The sequence below is a fragment of the Tribolium madens genome, unplaced genomic scaffold (assembly GCF_015345945.1).
Source record: "Tribolium madens isolate multiple individuals breed KSU strain unplaced genomic scaffold, Tmad_KSU_1.1 Scaffold_91;HRSCAF=231;Tcas5.2_LG7, whole genome shotgun sequence".
NCBI classification, from domain to species: Eukaryota; Metazoa; Arthropoda; class Insecta; order Coleoptera; family Tenebrionidae; genus Tribolium; species Tribolium madens.
Genome location: NW_025401063.1, coordinates 17,902,599 through 17,923,320, shown reverse-complemented (window position 1 = coordinate 17,923,320; position 20,722 = coordinate 17,902,599). Strand labels below are relative to the sequence as shown.

Sequence of the window (20,722 nt, the reverse complement as noted above, 5' to 3'; positions counted from 1 at the left end):
GGACTATGTAACTTATTTTTGAGACAAGATGTATAGTTGAAAATAATTGTAGGCGATGGACTAGATTTGTATTTATCAATGTCCTATAGAATTTTTTTTTAATTTTACCATTTAAAGGTCACTAATGGACTTTTTCGACTCGCTGGGACAGCCTGTATGTGACATTCTCTCATGAAGCTGAATTACCAAAGTTTTTAAACAAAAAAACACTATTTTATATTTTTCAGATAATCTGTCATGTATGATGTAATGAACATCTATGTAATTAACGGGAAAACCCTCAAAATCAACGGCCATTTCCTGTCCACCCTATCCCAAAAATTAGGACTAATGGTTTTTTTTACACAAAATCAAAAATGAAACTGTTTAATATTTAATTTTCTATTCCATGAGGTGTATTGTTCGTAAACAAATGCCTCACGTTCACCAATTAAAAATAAACATTTATTTATTACAAAAACCGAAAAAATTTATTTTCAAAATCATTGTTACAATTAATATTTTGGGAATCCTGTAAGGACCTTCCCAACCTTGTCCCTCAACTTGTCCGCTTCGTAACTCCTCACTGAAGCCAACAACTTGGATACATGTCTCAAATACTGTTTTTCATCCATTTGTCTCAAAGCTCGATAATGGCAATTAAGATCGTTCAATCTCAGTTTTCTCCTAGCCTCATTTATAATCCGACTTCGATCAACGGGCCATTGTTTGCTGTAAATCCCGTACTTATGCTGAGGCATTCTAGTCTCATCCCCATAGTGCCTGATCCTATATTCACTCCCTGACCTCCAAAGCCAACCCTCGTTGTCCTCCAAGAAAGCCTGTTGGGCCCCCGTCACCGACCCAGGCCGACAAATTCTCAACCAAGCCACTGCCTCTTTAGCCGTCATTGAATAATGTTTCACAAGATACGCCCCGATCAAAGTCCCGGTTCTTCCAAGTCCAGCCTTTAAAGGAGAGATCAACTTTCAAAATACATTTTTTTTATGAGTCGTAACCAAAATTCTAAATTCTGCGAGTACAGTGACGAAAGAATTTTTTTCTATATCTTAAAAATTGAGTAAAATATAATTTTTTTCATAATTTTGTGCATGAAGTGATGACGTCTCTTCAGCCCAACTCAACGTCGGGCGGGCAGCACCAAATGATATACAGCGTGTTCCGTCTAAACCCCACATTAGAAGTATTGGGAGTTGGAATAATTGTATTTATTTGAAAATTGGTACATAGCCATAATGCATTAAGTCCTCCTAAATGAAAATATTTTCAAGATGGCGGCACTTCCGGTTATACCGGAAGTCGGTCTCAACTTTCTTATTTTAAATGGAAAGGTATATTTTTTACTGCGTTTTTGGATTAATCGGTTTATTTTAAGGGAGTTCTCATCAGCTTTCCCTATACTTAAATTTAGCCGTTTTTGAAATATTTGGAGTTTTTCAACAATTTTTGGATCTGCACCTTCCACTTTAAAAATCGGTAACTCTGCTATTTTTTAAAATTTTGAATTCGTTTTTTTGGCGTTTGAAAGAGAAAGTTTCGATCTTTCATCCGGTGTTTTCAAATTTTGAAAAAAAATTAACAAATCCTAGAATTTTAAGGTTACTTTTGTAGTAAGTCAAATACCCATAACTCAATTTTTCCAAAAGAAATACTCCAATTTTTATTTTACTAAATGGAAGAGAATTTAATTCTGCATCGATCTATCGATTCCCTATACCAAAATTTAATAATCTTTAAGTTATGGTGACTTCTTGTTAAGACTGTCGAAAATCTATTACGTTTTCGATAGTGTGCTATAGAAATAAAAAATGTCAAAATTGTTTCTCAATAAACGTCGACAGTGACTTATTATTTGACAAATAGTGCCAAAATATGGAGAGTCAAAGCTACTCAAACTTAGATTTAATAAATTTATTTTGTATTTATGGAGAGTGTAACAAAATTATGATGTCGTTCATTAAACAAAAATAATTTTTTCTCATTTGTTAGCTGTAAATAATAATCGCATGGTAGAACATATCAGTAATAATTAAGTTTGCTTAACTTTGATTCTCCATACTTTGGCACTAATTGTAAAATAATAAGCCACTGTCGACGTTTATTGAGAAACAATTCTGACATTTTTAATTTCCATAGCAAATTATGTGAAAACGGGTGTGGCTAGTAATAAATTTTCTGTAGTCTTAAAAAAAAGTCCATAACTTGAAAATTATTAAATTTAGGTATAGGGAATATTAATACAGGTCAATGCACAATTAAATTCTCTTCTATTTTGTAAAATAAAAATTGGGGTATTTCATTTAAAAAAATTGAGTTATGAGTATTTGAATTATTAGTAGTAACCCTAAAATTTTGGAATATGTTATTTTTTCAAAATTTGAAAACACCAGAAAAAGGATCTAAGCTTTCTCTTTCAAACGCCAAAAAAACGAATTCGAAATCTTAAAAAATGACAGAGTTAACGATTTTTAAAATGGAAGGTGCAGATTCAACAATTTTTGAAAAACTCCAAATATTTCAAAAACGGCTAAATTTAGGTATAGGAAAAGTTAATGAAAACTCCTTTAAAATAACCCGATTAATCCAAAAACGTAGTAAAAAATATACCTTTTCATTAAAAATAAGAAAGTTGAGACTGACTTCCGGTATAACCGGAAGTGTCGCCACTTTGAAAATATTTTCATTTGGGAGGATTTAATGGTTTATGGCTATGTACCAATTTTCAAATAAATACGATTATTCCAACTCCCAATACTTCTAATGTGGGGTTTTGACGGAACAGCCTGTATATATCCGTTGCAACCGATATTGTAACTAGTTGAGATCTGTTACAAAAAGTTGCAATTTCTTTGGACAATAAATAACAAATGTGACGGTTTATTAGAAATAAATAAGTACACTGGCCGCCAAAATTAACCGGAGAACCAGAATTTTGCTATTATTCAACAAAGACAAAATTAAGTTTTTATTTATTTCAGATTATTGCCCGTTCTTTTCTGAATGAGGACAAATTTGTTTCAAAATTTTATCTTCTAGTGCCCCAGAGATACAAAGCATTGAAAAAGACTTTGCTTTTCTAATGTTACTAAATATTCGCTCAGAAAGTAGGCTACATAAAACCGAAAATTATTGCTTATGTCACCAAAAGAGCCAATTACGTCTTTGAACACAAAAAATCTGAAAAACCTAAGACTTCAAAGTATTACATCAAGTAAAACGGTTAATTATTAGAAGCTTCCATGCGCCTATTTTAACGTTTTGGCAAATTCGGCCTACTTAATACGAACATACCCACATAAAACAGGGAATAGTTATATTGTGCAGAGTAGTCGCCATCATTGATCATATTTTATGCGTTACTTATGTTAGGGGAAGGAGGGGTAAAACGGAGTAGCGAGGTAAGATGGGGACTCACTATATCTCAAAAACAAAAACAGTTTTGATAAAACTTTTAAGGTCATTTTGTAGATGTATCTCAAAACTTTTCACTGCGGCAAAAGCGAGAACCTGAGCATAACACGTAACGGGGCTGTGAGTAAAAAAATATTTTTTTAATTATTTGATGTTATTTTTCTATTGTGTTTCGAACGTGACAGTCAGAAATACATAGGTTGTCATGTAAACAACATCGTTTCATTGCAATCCCTGTACTTTAAACTTGATTTTAGACTAGTTATTTACACGATTACTTGTCCATTTATAAAATGATTTTTTTTTACCTACAAAATGCAAAATGCAAAATGGGGTACGGGGCATATCAATTGGCAGTTGTCAATAATAAGCAACATAAGTTCAGTGAAGTCAAGGCAAAAGCTGGTAAACATTAGGTTAAGGGATTTCTTAAGCTTCATCCAGAAATAAGTCTTCGAAAATCAGAAAATACTTCTGCTGCTGGACTTGCGGGATTTAATAGAGTGTCGGTGGGAAAGTTTTTTGAACTGTTAGGAAAAACTCTGGATGAATATTAATTTACTCCGGATAAAATTTATTATTGTGATGAAACTGGATTATTTGGATGGATGGATCACATGTCAGCTATGTGGGAAATGGGTACATTGCGGCTGCGCTGGCGTCGATGACAACGATGAAGACGCAGTCTTTAAAACTGTAGTACCCCATCTTGCCCAATGGGGGACCCCATTTTACCCCAAGGGTGGGGCAAGATAGGGTAAAAGTATTTTTGTTTCTTTTTATCGTTATTTAAAAAAAATAATAATTTTTGTTATTTTTTTTATTATAGTCTTAATAGAGAGAACACTGATTAAGTTGATAAATAGAATTTCGAACTTCTGTGATGTATATTTAGTTTTTTATTCGACTTCAAACGTTAAGGTCTTGCCCCTACTTCCCCTATATGTTAATAATGTCTTCTCTTACATTCTTTTACATTGTCTGATTGTGAACAAACCATCGTATTGAAAGTTCCTCGTTAGGAGTATGAAAAATTGTAGTCCGTTCACAACAGACTTCACAACCGCCAACTATGACGCCAAATTTAAATAAACGCCCGTTAGTTTCGTTTCTGTACACTCATTTATTAAAGAAATGCATGAATAAATTCATTTTTATACAGGGTTATTCATAAATATGAAGCAATATTTGAACCTCAAAAATGACCTATAAAATGATGTTAATTTAAATAATAACTAGTGTCCTATCTCTACTGATAAGAATTTTACAGCCCTCGGAATGTGGGTATGGAAATTTGATTTTTTTGTAATAACTTTGGAACTATTTCACCAAATATTATAAAATTTGGAACATTTTCTTGTGACAACATACCTTTTGAACTGGTAATCACGAAAACCGGATACATCTACTCAATTTCCGACTCCAGCAGTTGCAGGTCACATTTTCTGTGTTTTTCCATTTTTTTTGCTCTCTTAACACCAATTTTTTATTGCCTAAATCGATAGAGTAATCAATTTCGAATAAAAAACGCATAACCTTCAATACCCTTAAAATGGACCATTTCAAAGATATTTTAATTTAAACTGAGAACTGCACAACGCTGAAATCAAAAAGTATGTGTTAACTTTGACGATAAATTTTTGTGAATTATTTATAAATTAAATGCTACGAGATCGATTTGGATTTATTGTAGATTACGTTTGAAGTCTGAAGTAAACTATTTTATTAAATATTTTCAATTAATCGTCCAAGAATGGTCCAATATCAAAGTTGACAGATGCCTGACAGCGATTAGTGGGACCATGGTCATTTGTTGCCGTGGATATCATTTATTCAAAATCCCTATTTTTTGATTTCAGCGTTGTGCAGTCCTCAGTTTAAATTAAAATATCTTTGAAACGGTCCATTTTAAGGGTATTAAAGGTTATGCGTTTTTTATTCGAAATTGATTACTCTATCTATTAGGGCAATAAAAAATTGGTGTTAAGAGAGCAAAAAAATGGAAAAACACAGAAAATGTGACCTGCAACTGCTGGAATCGGAAATTGAGTAGATGTATCCGGTTTTCGTGATTACCAGTTCAAAAGGTATGTTGTCACAAGAAAATGTTCCAAATTTTATAATATTTGGTGAAATAGTTCGAAAGTTATTACAAAAAAATCAAATTTCCATACCCACATTCCGAGGGCTGTAAAATTCTTATCAGTGGAGATAGGACACGAGTTATTATTTAAATTAACATCATTTTATAGGTCATTTTTGAGGTTCAAATATTGCTTCATATTTATGAATAACCCTGTATATAAATGTTATTTATTTCGGAAAAATGTTATTTTTAAATATTATATTGAAGTCAGGTAAGTAACATACAAAATTTTATTTGATTAATTATTTTTATTGAAACGTATGAATTTAACGCCGTGGTCATCTTGTGATGGTTTAGGTCTACCTATCAAAAATATTCTGGGGATATCTAAACATTTCTTCACATGTAGACAATTCTATTTCATTGTTGGCGTATTGCATTATTTTATTTGTTTATTTGCTATTTGAATTGTATACGTCTTTTTTTAACCACTGTTTTGTCGATTTTGAGAAATTGTAGTACGAATGCTTCAACAATTTTTGCTATTTGCATTGTCCTGATCAATATAACATTGAATGATATGAGAAATGTAGCCTTTTTGGAGCATACTTCAAACGACTATCGTGATAACTTTCTAAACAGCCAGTATGACAATAATTTTTTATGCGGCCTAAATCATTTAAAAATTGTTTATCCCAAACCACTGACACAATAAAACTTTGTTAACGAAGTAAATCATTGTATTCTTTCCAAATCATTCATCTATTAAGGGAAATTATCGAAAAAAAAGTCGTAGGCCAATCGCGATCGCGCAGTAAAGGATAGAGTTGGGCTGGAGTGACGTCACAGCAGTTTCACAAAATATTTAATTTCGAAGCTCCCAACCTAAATATTTCGAATTTCATTTCATAAATGTTCATGTTTTATTACATTGCGTTTATTAGATAAATAAAAAAAAATGCATTTTGAAAGTTGATCTCTCCTTTAATAAGAGTCACACTATTTTTTATTACACCAGATTTTACTCACCTTGCAGTGCACAGCAATTGCCGCTGGGGCGGTTTCAGTAATACGTAAAAAACTGAGCAAAATGTCCATCGAAGGGACTGAACCATCATCAAAAAATAAGTCGTGATGCTCAATTCCAATCCGAGTAAAACTACAGAAAAATTTATTATTTCGGGAACAAAACCCGAGAGATTTGTTTACACCGAGGAGTCGTAAAGTTTGTCATTGAGACGAATTACAGTCTTGATGTCGTGTTGAAGGAAATATTCCAAATAGAAGCCAGGAGTGTGTCCAACTCCGACTCTAGGTTCAGTGGGTCCCAAAAATGCGAGAAATTTTCGAGGAATGATCCAATTCATGTTCCCTTTTTCCACTTGGTCACACACGTCATACTCTTGAACATTAAAATCGGTAAAATCGAACAAATTATATTGTAACGCTTTTGCAACTCCTGAAAAACAGTCAAAAAGTCTGATTGTGTGAACTGAAGTGCGCTGAAGGGCGTCGACAAATTGCCTAGAATTTTGGGGTCAGTGCGATGCATTGAATAAATAAGACAGTTACTTGTATGGTTCTGTGATAAGTAGAATTTTGTAGACTTCAAACGGTTCCATTTTCATGCAAACGACGGCAAAACAGCCGACCAAATACGCCGCATTGGCTTTCTTATTGGGATCATGGCTCGTGTAATGTACAATTTTTTTCCTTCCTCTGAAATTCTGCAACATCTTGGTGACCTTACACGAATACTTATACAGACACGAGATATTCAACGGCCCAAAGTCGTGGAAAAAATTCCGGTATCTGAGCTCTTCATCGAAACAAATATACTGGTAGTTTCTTGAATTTTTCAAACGTTTATAAACGGAGAATTTTGAGACGGCGAAATAAAAACGATTCTTGAGAATTTCTACGGTCTTGTCGATGTATTCGTGTGATTCCATTTTGACTCTTCAAGGAAACAAATAGCAATATTTTGAATCACTGCACAATGCCGCAAAAAATAGGAATTGGAGCGTGTAATTTATAAGTAGTGCCAAAGAAAAACCAATTATTTGATGAGTGATTTGCTTCATTTTATAAATTTTGCATTTTTTGACTGAAGACAGAAGCACACTCAAATATCTTTCAAACCGGAAATTTGAAGCAGTAGCGGAGCAACGCACTCTACAAGCGCCTTTTCCAAAAATATTTTCATTTAAAATAGAAATTTTTTTATTTCAACCCTAACTCCTAAATTAGGGTGTGAATACTATTTACATAAGTAAATAGTAATAATAATCATATTTATTATTAACTTTTCCAAAGTTAACAATAACTAACCAATAATTCTATAGAAACCAGTACACTACTCAAAGGTAGAATTTTTACGAGTACTATCAACTAATACATAGTTTTTGAAATAAAATAAGTCACAATTCGTATCATTGCATAACTTGCTTGCTCTCAAATCAAGTGGGAATTTTTTTATTTGAATTTTATTTAAATATCCATAATATTTTAAAAACGTCTAGGGGAAAGATGTATTGTGATGGTACGAATACAACGCAAGTAAAAAAATTAAAAATATATTTAAATATTATTAGTTTTTAACAAAACGCCAATATTCATTTTACTTTGACAAAATTTGCCGCTCGAATATCCTCATTCTTAAAGTGGGGGTATACCTAAAAACAGCTGAAAGCTGGAAGCGGTAGAAAATGCAAGTTTTGTTTATACTATAAGTATGAACCTAGGTGCCTAGGTCGCAATATTACTATATTAAAAATTTGACAGAAAAAAAAATCAGTCATCTTCAAAAACACGTAAAAAAAGATTTACAAAATTGGAATTAAATGTAATAAATAAAACTGATAATTTTTTAAAAGAATCTTTTAAAAGACAAAACGATAAATTTGAAATTAATAATATGTGAATCTTTAGTTTTACGTAGCTCTTATATTTTTTTTACAAGAATTCCTAATATTCAACGAGTCCGGTTTAAGTTTTATTGAATGTCGGGTGTCTATTGTGTGGCACCCCGGGGCACTAAAGTAAAAATATCCCAGGCAAAACATTGACCATAAGTACCGTTTTTTCTGCACGTTTTTCCAGTTTGTATTAGTATCCCGGCAATAAGTATAAAATATGTCTTAAACAAATTACATTCTTTGGAACAAATTTTTGTATACAGTCATCATAGATTCGCTCAACAACCAATAAAATTTAGATAAATATTATAGAACTTTTTTGTGACACTTAATTACTCTTTCCATTATACCGTACTGTCACCATATACAAAAATAAATAGTTCTTATACACGCGTAACTAAAAAATCCGAGTAAAAATCTCAATATTTGGGTATATTGTTAAGACGAATGTCATCAAAGACAAAAAACATATCTTATTTATTATCTTATTAATTTAAATTATTTTTACGATGAAAATTCATTTTAATGTCTATTCATTAGGAAAATCAATGTTTGGTGACTATTATTTTTTTTTTATATATTTTCAAATACTGTACTAAACTTAATGCTATAATTTAAATTCAATACAGTTTTGCTTCAAAAGCATTCCTTTATTTTAGGCGTTCTCTAACATTATTATCTTATGAAATTACTCCCCTGTGTTAAAGTGAGAGAATGCACGTCAACGCGCCTTATTTACAAGTATAAAATTAAATACTCCTAAACAATTCTGTCCCAGATGGTGCTAGCACATGACTGTTGTGATGGCTATTTTTTCAAGTCGGCATTGGCTTACCTTTATTTCCACATTTGTGCGACCCTATTAGACAGTTGCTGAATGAACAAATCGTCAAAAAGTACATAAAATGTGTCCGAGCTAAGGGGTATGAGTCTAAACTAAGATTGGATGACACTAAAATCGTCCGAAATGACACGCCTTCAGAAAATTCGATAAGAAATCAAAATTCATGGTGAGAAACTTCATTTTTTTTTGAGTAATTCTTTAATCTTTGGACACCGGAATGACATAAATTTAAAGTTGATCTTACACATAAATCAAATAGAAAAAAATTCTAAAGATGATCGCTTCAAATACTGTATTTTTAAGGTGTTTTTCGACTCGATTAATTTTGCATTTGTAAAACCTAATTTGTATTGAAAAATATGTCATTCCGCGAAGAAAAGTATTAGCTTTCAAATGCCGTCTTCCAAAATTCATTTGGTTTTGTCAAACTCTAGTCTTATCGAATTAATTGAACGCTTGCATTTGCCGTATGCTTTACTATATACGACAACCTTAAGGTGCCATTATTTTTATTTCGATAGATCATAATATACATATTATATTAAAAAATACAATACAATTAACAATTAATCAATATGGTCGCGTTCAAAGCTCCAGCCCCTCATACGAAACTCCATCGGCATCTGGCGTCTCAAGCCTCGCCCTCAAATGCTCCAGAGTATTGTTAAAATGTTTGGTAATCTGATCAGTTTCATCCGAACTCTCTAAATTCGGCAACTCTTCCTTAACCTTCCCAATAACCTGGTTCAAAATCTGCACACTCACTTGATCATTCCCTTTCTCAAAGAAATAAATATAATGATTCAACAACTCAACAAACAACTGAACTTGCACGCTCACATCCATGCACTGCTTCGCTATTCTTAAACCCTTTTTAAGACACTCCACCACTCTTTTCCCATCATGAATCTCCTCCCTGTTACTCGCCAAACTCTTCCCGCTCCAAAACAAATGTGAACAGGTGGCGACACCTCTACATTGATCAGGTTTCTTCAACAATTTACTCGCCGCCAAAGCACACTGTGTTTGCAAAGGATCCGAATTCTCTTCAGAGAAACAACTTATCTGTTCCAAAGTCCCTACAATTAGGGTTATGGCAGCTAATTGAGCTTTCGAGTCGGAAATTTCATCTTCATAAAGCGCAAACGCCTGAGACATAAATTCGTAAGCGACAGTCTCGTGGTTTTCGAACCCGATTTGGTCAATCGCAAGCGCCCCCTGGAGGAATAATCGCAACGGCAGTTCTGCCAACTCGGCCTTAACTAAAGTCGTAATGGCGGAATGGCAAAACTGGAAAATTTTCTGACACTTCTTTTCCCATTTTTCGTCTTTGATTTCCTTGTATTTGTAGGCGAGGAGATAGGCCTGGAAAAGAATTGGAGGAAAAGTGTATTTGATACGTTGAGGGCCACCGCCGCCCAAGATCTGTAATAATTCGAGTGTTAAACCAGAAATTCGGTGATTGGTGGATTCAAACCTTGCGAGATGCCGTGAGGATCAGGTATTGGTCGTCAGCGACGTCTGATTTTAATTGGTGGATAAATCTAGCCAAAAGACACTGCTCCTCAGCCAACTCTTCTAAATCGACCTCGCCAAGTGGTTGTTCCTCCTTATCATTAACTAAAGGAGTTAACAAATTCAAAGCTTGCTCAGTCTCTTCCTGTGTTGGTACAATCGTGTCGTTATCAAGAGCATTATTCAAGATATAAATACTCAAAGATTTCCGTCCTGCGTAATCTAAATGTTGCATCAAACCGGCATAATGTTTCAATTTTAAAATAGTCAATAAATTGTTATAATTATCCAATGGTATTTTCAACAATTTTTGCAACTCTTTGGCTACCAATGAGTTCGATTCGAGATGTTCAAGCCCTAGACGTTGAAAAACCTCAACACTAGTCAACATAACCTTATCAATATAATCAATACGATCAGGGTAACACTTTAAGGCCAAATTAACCAAAGCTACTTGAAGCGCAATCATGTCTTCCGGTGGCAAATATTGCCGATTGGCTATTATCGAAGCTACTTGATCCGAAAAAACCTCAAAAAGTTGGACTTGTTGCAGAATTGTAACCCCCTCACTGCCCAAAGCGTCCGACCGTTGACTGAACGAAGCCAAACGTTCCATCAGACTTATGACTATATTTTTCACATTGACGCCAGATTCTAACTCGGCACACGATTTCAAGAATGGATTGAGAGTCTTGATATGAAACTCGTCGGGAAACACCTGGATTATGCACTCCATCAAGTACTCCTGTGCGATGGCGTCCCGGCAGCTCACAACCTTAGAAAAAAATAATAATAATTTTTTTCCTCTTTTATATGATGTATTAATACGAGATTTAAAAAAGTTTAAATAGAGGTTTCAAATGTAAGTAATACGAAATAAATTTTCACTTCTAAAAACCATTATCCCGAAAAGTTATTTTTATTTATGAAAAAGAAACAAACCATTAAAAAAACTACGATGGTTTAATTTCGTTAGCAAATAAAAAAATAATTGCTTGAAGGTGTACGTTTGTATTGTACCGTGCGATCAAATAAAAAATAAATTAGAGTAGGCGTCGATTAAATTCTACAGTTGGCAACACATTGGATGGGAATCTGGACTGGAAATTTTCCACACAAACTGAAAGTGAAAATGACCATCCACCGTTTTCCTCTTGTACAGCAATAAAAATTTTTTGCTCTAAAGTGAACATTATTTCACTCAAAAGGAATAAAACGCAAACCTGTCAAAGTTTCCGCTGACATTTGACGTCAAAAATCAAGATTGCCATCTGAAGGACTTCAATCACCGCCTACTCTAATTTATTTTTTTTTTGATCGCACGGTATAAAAACATGTCTACAACAAAATAACCATACATTTTTTTGTTTTAAAATTGCTGGTAGATGACGCTTTTATCATCCAAGTCATGAGTGTCATGACCAACGTGGTTATTAAATTACAAAACTTCAACAAAAAACAAAAAAAAATCATGTAAAAATCATTCAAAATTTGTCTATAATAACATTATTTTTTCCCAATTTCTCTTAATTGCAACTTTGAATTTCAATTCTAAAGCTAAAAAGTTTGTATTGAACTCGGCATTTCTAAATAGCATGGTTTTGGCATCAAAACTCAGAATTTTGATCTTAGATTTATAAAATCTGCTGTCATCAAAATTTTAGTTTATAAACGTTTTTATCTATTTGAGAAGTTACAATTTCTAGAAATTGATCGCAAAAAATTATTTTTGTTAGCTAATTTAGATATTCAGAAACGACAACGTAGGGAAAACGCAAAACTGAAAATTTTTCTTTTCTAGATCTTGAATTTTCTGCTGAAAATCTTTTAGTGTATCTTAAAGTAGATTATTTTTATAATTTGGAATTATGTTTTCAAAATTTCTGTCCTTAACCTCGAAATTTCCTTTTTAAAGCTTAAATTTTCCAAATTTGTTTTTTTGTCTTTCATAACGTAATTTTTTACGTCAGAGACGACTAAATCATAGATTGTTTTCAATTATTCAAGAAAATTAATAATTTTTTTGTCGATGATTTTAATGAAGAAAAGAATGAATTTTAAATTTTGCTAGAAAATTGAAAAAAAGTAGTGTAAAATGTGTTTCTTTCATGTCATCATAAATTTTGCTCAAAGCCACAAAATTTTTCCAAAAATTTATTAATACTTTAAACTGTATTATTTGAGAAGAAACACAGTTGGGCAAATATACAAGGTGAATATAAAAACTACTTGCCTCCAGAAAATAATAATTAATATAAATTAGAGTAATATAAAACATTTGATGGTATTTTGAGAACAAAATTTTAGTTTGTTTTGCGACTATGCGATTTTTTTGTCAAAATTGCAATTTATGTAAACATTTATTAAAGAAATGATTAAATATAAGTAGATAGTTGTAGTCCTTAACAATTTCTCTTAGTTGCATCTTTGAATTCCAGTTCTAAAGCTAAGAATTTTGTATTGAACTCGGCATTTCTAAATATTAGCATGGTTTAGGCATCAAAACTTAGAATTTTGATCTTAAATTCATTAAAATCTACTCTCCTTAATAAAAATTTCAATTTATAAGCGTTGTTATCTATTCTTTAAATACTAAAAACACATTGAAACTTTCGAGAAGTTTAATTTCTAGAAACTGATCGCAAAAAATTATTTTTGTAAGCTATTATAGATATTCAAAAAAGAGATTCACAGCTTCAGATTCTCTATTGGCAAATTTTTAAAACATAAACAAAAAAACTGAAAATTTTTAATGTAGTTTATTTTTATAATTTGGAATTCTGTTTTCTACCTTGAAATTTTTGTTTTGAAGTTTAAATTTCCTAAAATTTCCCAGATACAATGCGTTATTAAATTTTAAATTTCCGACCAGGTAATTCAACCAAACAAAATTAGGAGAACCTAATTCCCTTAAATAATTACATTCAGTAAACTTTAAATTCTGATTTATAAGAATTTGAATTGCCAATATAAAGCTTGGAATTTGATGTTCACATCCGAAATTTTAACAAAAAAAATGTAAAACTTTTTATTTAAAAGCTGGCATAAAATTTGTCTATATAAATATTATTTTTTCCAATTTCTCTTAGTTGCAACTTTTAATTCCAATTTTAAAACTATGAATTCTGTATTAAACTTTGCATTGCTAAATATTAACATGTTTTGGTGTTAAAACAAATTTATTAAAATTTTCGAAACACCACATTTTTTTAGTACTTTATCCATTCATCAATTAGTTTTTTCAAAAAATAAATAGTTTGGTTCCATACTTTTTATTCACCTATACAGGGTGCGCCAGAACTCGTACCTCAGAGAAAATTTTCAAGTAAGGTAAGATACCAGGAACATGAAAAAAAAGTTTAAAAAATTCTATCTGTCAAAAAATTTTGACATTTATTTTTGACATTTGACATTTTTTTATATATATTTAATGATAATAATGATCTTGTATATGTTTTTTTACAATTATTTTGTAAAGGGACAAAAATTTTGCCAATAAAAGACACAAATAACATTGAAGAGAGTTACAATTTAGGATACAGCTTCCTTGTTTCTTCTTTTAATAACCTATAGCAAATAAACTTGGAAAATTATTTTTCCAACAGAAATAAATAGAGTCAAAGTGAAAACTTTAAACCCTCATAACTTCAAAATTTTTATAGATAAAATTTTTGTAACATTTTTCCCATGTTCCTGGTATCTTACCTAATGTGGCATTTTTCTCTGGGGCGCGAGTTCTGGCGCACCTGTATTAATTTTAACAGAAAAATGTAACATTTTCCTAAATTTTAATTGGAATGAAAAACAAAAAAAAACAGTGGGTTTTGTGGAAAATCATCGTGAAATATAATTTTGTGTGTGGTGCAAAAATGTGTAATTTATTATTTTCTTAATGAATTTACAAAGTGATTTGACAAAATCTTTGTAATATTTGAGAAAAACCATCATTGAGCAGTTTTGAAAAAAATGCGAATTTATTTTTTTTGGTGGCTATTTCAAGTTTGATTAAGCTTCCGGTCAAAACCGCAGCCAGCGGTCGTCCGAATTATTTATTTAAACCAATTTAATTGAAAGCAGAGTCAATAAATCAGCAATTTTTAACTTTAATTACCTGTTCTAAAATCCCAGGCAAAACGAGTTTTTGGTACTTCTCCAATGTAACAGACTCAAGTTGGCTCAACCTGACTAAATTTGTCCCCACTAGAATCTTCAATTCTTCTCTCTCCCTTTCCCGATGTTGTCGTTCTCTCGAATGGCCTTGATGCTGCATTCTGACCCATAATTTGTTCATTTCAGCGAAATTCATTAAAACGAAATCAATGGAATCCTTTACAGTTCCCTCAGGATTATCTGAATCAGTGTCAGGGCTGTCAGGCAGGACGTTCCTGGTGCACTGCAACAAGTAATTACGCAAGAAAAGGCCGCGTAATGGATGTTGCACTCCTACAAATAACAATAATTATTTGGAAATAAATTTTAAAAAACGCACCTCTACACATTTCTACTAAATCTTTGAGTAAGTCGCGTCTCAATGCGCTGTTTGTTTTAATATAAACTAAGCCAACTGTGATTAGAAGGTAGAGTCTGGGGACAATGTTCCCGGCGTATTGGACAAGTTCATACAAATCTGTTACTTTGCGCCCCTTCTGAAACTCGTCCAAAAGATAGAGTTCCAAGTGACGCAACTCATCTGTGATGGCCATGTCTACAATTCAAAACAATAGAAATCACTTTATACAAATTTGGAACGTTTTACAAAGCTCGTAATAGCTCTTGGGTGATAATAAAGACGTCCTCAGTTCGGCAAGCATAGCACTAGCGTTCTTCAATGCATCCATGAGTTTGTTTTTATCGAGAGCTCTTTTCATATGAAATGCTTGAGCTTTGACCACCCCCAAGGCATCTTGAAGGTACTTTTCCTGTTCCTCTACGGGAGATATTTGGGGTGGAGTGGTTGGCTAAAAATTAATAAAATTACACAACTGTCAAAAAGTAAGGTTATATTTATGAAATAAATCAATTACCGCTGAAACATAAAAATGTTTCAATTGATTAAAATGCCAAATAGGAAGGGTTTTACGGCCTCTCATTGTTACAAACGATCAAGGATTTGACAACGCATTTATACAAAAAAGGCAAAAACTTACCATTTTTGATAAGTCGAACGCCAAACCTCCTCTTTCTTGTTTAGGGATTTTGTCCCAAAAATTTTAGAGAAATTCCCCTAACAAATTATCTAAACAAAAATTGTAAAAATATAACAAATGGGTAAAAGATAAGCGCTGTTATCAAATATTATAACTCATTTATTACAATATTTAATTAACGTGTTTTCTGCTGATAAAATTAGATATAACGTAATTTGTTGGTAGCCCTGTCAATCTGCTGACAGGTAGTCTTCAATTTTTTGGTTAGGTTACTTTTATTTTTTGGGGCGCGTCTTTCCGGGATCCCCCGTAGTAAACGTTTGTAGAAATTTGTAACTTTTTATTATTTTGTGATTCTGCAGTCTTCTTAAATATGTTCGACTCATTTCAGGATGTGTTATTAACAATTAATATTGCTCATAAGAACCGTGAAATTTATCTTCAATTGTACAACCATGATACCGTTGGTAAATTTCCAGATAATTTAATTAATTTGGTTATTAACAATTTGTTTAGGGGATTTAAAAAGTGAAATTTTTAATAAAGTGAATGTCCCTCCTTCGAGACAAGTCATAGATTGTTGGTGGATAAATCCCGAGAGTGAAAATGATATTTTAGGTGCATGTTGCGATTACCACATAAATTATTTAGTTATGTATGACTCAGAGGATTTGAGAGAAAACGACGTAGAAATGGCCGATGAAGCGGTAGATCATCTCAAAGGTAATATAAGTTAATCGAGATTTTGATTTCATAGCTTGAATTTTTAGAATTTGAGCATTCAGCTGCTATAGATTTTATTGATTATTTTTCAACTAATTTTGATGATAAAGGAATAACGTTTCACGTGTGTTGCTTAGAGGATGCCATAAAGGAAGCTTGTTTTACGTCCATAGACAAAGTATCTAACCATTAAGTAAAACGATAATTTTTGCTTATCATGGTTTTTAGCGAAATGTTTTGCTACTATACTTCCATAACAAAAATGAAACATTTTCAAAAATATTTTCTGAAAATTTAGTCACAYCAGAGGTGAAAGAATTAATAAGTACACGATTTTTCTTACTGGGTTGGAATTTAGAAGAACAAAGTTACCATTCAGCATTAATTGAAGCTTTAAATAATCGCAGTGAATTGTCAGCTCTTGTAAATTTCATAAAATCGAAAACTTGCGCTGCCTTATTAATAGTGCCTATCAAGAATTCTTTCACTTTATTTTCATGTATGAAAAACAAAGTGTCAAAGAAAGATTTTTTGGAAACTTTAAAAAGGGCGAAAGAGTTCCTAGTCACAGAAAATGACATAGAGAAGGATCTTGAAAAAATTGRAGACTCTGTAAACGATTTTGGGTAAATTCGCAATACTTTATTCTAACCAGAAATAAAATTTAATTTATAGTTCAGYAAATTATCAACAACTCATGTTAGATGGACTTGGAGACCGWGATTACGACAATTATGACCATTTTGAACTTGATTTATTAAAACARAAAATTGGGTATGCTTTATATGGACCTCCAGCTGAAGAAAAGGGCTATGATAAGAAACAAATGAAAAAAATTAACTCTCTATGCGAGGTTATTGTGAAGGAAAACAGTAAGTTTAAAAATTGGGTAAAGCAAAAATTGCGATTTTTAATTTTTTTTAGATTGTTTTGCAAAATGGACCGACCGTGTTGTACTCTCCATCATTTACAACTGCACCGAGCCCCTTCCTAGTGTAAAACAAAAACGTAAGAAAAAGTATGAAGATTACAATCCCAACACCGACCTCACTCCCATCCCAATTTTCATCTTACGCARATGTAAAAACAGCGAAAATCCCTGTCGCGTTATAATCGACGACGGTGGACGAGTTTATAAAACCTGGAATTCCTATTTGACGAAAAACAAACTACCCGAATGTGAAATGATTCTTCCACTCAACGGTCGTTATCAAGCCGACGAAAATGGCAGAGTTATCCTCGAGCGCCACCTTTCGCCGGTTTGCGGAGTTGGCTACAAGATTCTCCTAGGGACTGACATAGCAAACACAGCCGCTGGGATTATATCAGGGGGGATTTTCATCGCTGCTGCCATTCCTGCAATCACTGTAGCCCCCGTGGCTCTGGTGGCTGCAGGGGCGACAGGACTTGGCGTGGGGCTGTATTCGTTGGGGCGCAGCGCTTATACACTTTACGACAGAAAGACACATAAGGAGGTAAAAAGTTGGCCGTGACCATTTGACAGATTCCAGAAATATAATCTGTCAAATGGTCAAGGCAGGGGCTATTTCCACTATTTTTTTTTTTCAGACTATGAGTTTTGCCAATTCTGAGGCAAGAGGGGCGTATTTGAATATCGTGGCGGGATCTTTGGGCTTCGTGGGGGCGGGAGCAAACATCGCCATTACTCAACTAGCCGCCAAGGGGTTCAACATTGGCCAGGTGGGTAAAAAAATAACAGTAACTTGTTGTAATTTTGAAATCAGGGCGCCACAGTAACGGTCAACATGATAAACGTGGCGAATATTGGCGCTAGTGGCGTTAGCGTTGCCAATTCAGKTTATGATGTTTTCGACCAATGGTGGAGCGAGAACCAGGCGCCATCTATGTTGACGATAATTCAACTCAGTTCCTCGATTCTGTTCTTTGGCCACGCTGTGTATAGTTTCAAGTCGGTGGGGGCGATGGTTGAAGAGTCTCAAGCGCGAACTTTGAAAGACTATCAAGACTCTCTACGCAGCAATAGACACAGGAAAACTTTCAATAAAATGATGAAGGAGACTATCAGACAGAACAAYGGCAATGTTCAGAAAGGCCAAGCCGAAGTGATCAAAACTGTGATCAATATCCAGAACAAAGATGAAGTTTTCGCGACTTTGACCAGACTTAATAAACAAATGAATAAAAACAATGTGAAATTTTCGGCCAATAATGGCGAAATTACGCTAAATGGCGTCACTTTAGACATGGCTAAGTTCAACACTATGGATTCTAATGAGGTGGCAACATTTTTAACAACTCTTCCAAACACACCCGAACCATCACAAGTTGAAGTCCAAGCGATGACTTCTAAATTACAGCTCTCATTCCCTGAAGTTAACACACAAGAAATCGCCAATTTGGCCTTCCATATTTTGCAAATATTCWGCAAAACCGACGAAAATATTAAAGAGAAAATAATCAACGCAGTTGCTGCAGTAATTTCGAGATTACTAAAGGTATCCMCAGGATGTTTTAACGAATTAGCTCGTATGTTTCCCGGTCTTGAAAAGTACCTAAGATTAGTGTCGATGGTTAATAGTCATTTCCAACAATTGATCAATGCAATGGAAGAGAAGTATAAGAAGTGGTTAGTTACCAAAGATCCAAATTTTRAAGAACCGATTTTTGCCAAGTTGGCATTCGATTATTCGAGACGAGTAATTCAGTTGTTTGATTTCGTCACGGAAGCATACTTTGTTGGGAAAAATGCTACTGAATCCGGATTAAGAGAGTTAATTAAGTATTTTTATACCTGGTTTGCGAAACAAGCAATCGAGTATGACGAACATATGAATAGKAAGCAAGAAAGAAGAATTCATAGTGGAACGCCCAAATCCGAAACGACATGTCCAGATTGTGGCGGAGTTTACTATCATTAAAACTGTATTTGAAGGCTTATCAAAGCACAAAACCAAACATATCCAAAGCTTTAGAATCTATAGTAGTTATACAATATAGTATTTAATGAATATTTTTAGAAATCATTTTTGCAACGAGATTTTCTCTTCCCGATAGGTGCTATTGTCTAAATGAAATTTAATGCTATTCTTACAAAACACTAAACGACTGTATTTGATATTTTAACAYCATTTTAAAAATGTTATTTACATAGATGTGCACTAAATAAATGTTAAAGTTTCACTATTTGTTACAATTTATTTATAACTTATGTAAAAAATATGGAACGAATGGGCACCTACAAAACAAAAGACACAAGCTTAGCCCAAAATATATCATAATGCTGTAATAATCCTCAGATTATTACATTTTTCAATATCAAATAAAGATAAAATGACTAACTTATTAAAGCCGTCTTAAAGAGATACATTTTCTATCAGAATGATAATTATTATCAAAAAAAAATCATTAGTTGCAATTTTTTAACTAAACAAAAAAGTACGGGCCTACTCAAAAATATCGCTCAATTCTGTAACAATCCTCATGAGATTAAGAAATTTTTCAATAGCTTCGTGTCTCAAAGGCTTTTCGTTGAACCATTTTCCATTCTTTGGCTTTCAAGGTAGAAAAATCGTTCAGACGATTTTACACGAGAAGGATTATAAAACTTTATCACAATGAGCTGACAAATATATTATCTTACCATCGTCTTAAATAGAGTTGACACAAACGTACCAGACACCTCATTGGATTTATAGCTATTTAGTGCTATTTCATTCAATCTTCTTTAATTTCTGTGTAAAAGAAGAATCTGTGTAACAACTGGATCCTACTGACATATTTAGAACCAAAATACTCCACTACTACATACAGATAAAACATGAAAGTGATTGAAATGGCACGACGTATACTAATTTAATTGTAAAAAGGTAAGTTCCATGTATACCAGTTTTTGGTTAATTTAAATGAATACAATTTTGCTAAAACACCTGTCTTTTAATTTGACCGCCAAATCATGAACTGTACAAAAAGACGGTAATTATTTATGTTTACTTATTTTTACATACTGAATAACAAATTGTATACAGGCTGTTCCGTCTAAACCCCACCTTAGAAGTATTAGGAGTTGTATTTATTTGAAAATTGGTACATAGCCATA

At 32.9% G+C, this 20,722-nt stretch overlaps 3 protein-coding genes across 5 annotated transcripts; 1 reads left to right on the top strand and 2 right to left on the bottom strand.

The window, feature by feature from the left end:
* Positions 1-447: 447 nt before the first annotated feature.
* LOC123011154 (dual specificity protein phosphatase CDC14B-like) lies at positions 448-7,638 on the bottom strand. 2 transcript variants are annotated; one of them, XM_044408471.1, is made up of 4 exons: positions 7,070-7,638; positions 6,707-7,021; positions 6,527-6,656; positions 448-965 (listed from the first exon to the last, which is right to left on the bottom strand). In XM_044408471.1, the coding sequence occupies exons 1-4, from the start codon at positions 7,447-7,449 to the stop codon at positions 495-497; spliced, it is 1,296 nt and encodes a 431-aa protein (XP_044264406.1). In that variant the 5' UTR covers positions 7,450-7,638; the 3' UTR covers positions 448-494. The 2 variants fall into 2 exon arrangements, with proteins under 2 accessions (XP_044264406.1, XP_044264407.1); XM_044408472.1 differs by having other exon boundaries at positions 448-947.
* Positions 7,639-9,729: 2,091 nt separating this feature from the next.
* On the bottom strand, positions 9,730-16,754 carry LOC123010690 (vacuolar protein sorting-associated protein 35). 2 transcript variants are annotated; one of them, XM_044407765.1, is made up of 6 exons: positions 15,922-16,754; positions 15,531-15,732; positions 15,264-15,479; positions 14,886-15,217; positions 10,737-11,549; positions 9,730-10,684 (listed from the first exon to the last, which is right to left on the bottom strand). In XM_044407765.1, exons 1-6 carry the CDS (start codon positions 15,922-15,924, stop codon positions 9,845-9,847), a joined length of 2,406 nt encoding a protein of 801 aa, XP_044263700.1. In that variant the 5' UTR covers positions 15,925-16,754; the 3' UTR covers positions 9,730-9,844. The 2 variants fall into 2 exon arrangements, with proteins under 2 accessions (XP_044263700.1, XP_044263699.1); XM_044407764.1 differs by having other exon boundaries at positions 15,799-15,929.
* Positions 16,157-19,809, top strand: LOC123010696. Its single transcript, XM_044407771.1, has 8 exons — positions 16,157-16,388; positions 16,438-16,644; positions 16,692-16,822; positions 16,873-17,270; positions 17,320-17,516; positions 17,569-18,119; positions 18,214-18,345; positions 18,390-19,809. The coding sequence occupies exons 1-8, from the start codon at positions 16,295-16,297 to the stop codon at positions 19,542-19,544; spliced, it is 2,865 nt and encodes a 954-aa protein (XP_044263706.1). The 5' UTR covers positions 16,157-16,294; the 3' UTR covers positions 19,545-19,809.
* The last annotated feature ends 913 nt before the right edge of the window (positions 19,810-20,722 follow it).

What these genes read in the sequence shown, in the direction of transcription:
- LOC123011154 (XM_044408471.1), bottom strand. Translation starts at nt 7,449, where the DNA reads ATGGAATCACACGAATACATCGACAAGACCGTAGAAATTCTCAAGAAT. An exon ending in CTTATCACAGAACCATACAA is followed by an intron (nt 7,022 to 7,069) that starts GTAACTGTCTTA and finishes CCAAAATTCTAG; the next exon opens with GCAATTTGTCGACGCCCTTC. An exon ending in CAATTGCTGTGCACTGCAAG is followed by an intron (nt 966 to 6,526) that starts GTGAGTAAAATC and finishes GTATTTTGAAAG; the next exon opens with TTGATCTCTCCTTTAAAGGC.
- LOC123010690 (XM_044407764.1), bottom strand. Translation starts at nt 15,864, where the DNA reads ATGAGAGGCCGTAAAACCCTTCCTATTTGGCATTTTAATCAATTGAAA. An exon ending in TTTAGTAGAAATGTGTAGAG is followed by an intron (nt 15,218 to 15,263) that starts GTGCGTTTTTTA and finishes TGTTATTTGTAG; the next exon opens with GAGTGCAACATCCATTACGC. An exon ending in TGCCTGGGATTTTAGAACAG is followed by an intron (nt 11,550 to 14,885) that starts GTAATTAAAGTT and finishes TTTTTTTCTAAG; the next exon opens with GTTGTGAGCTGCCGGGACGC.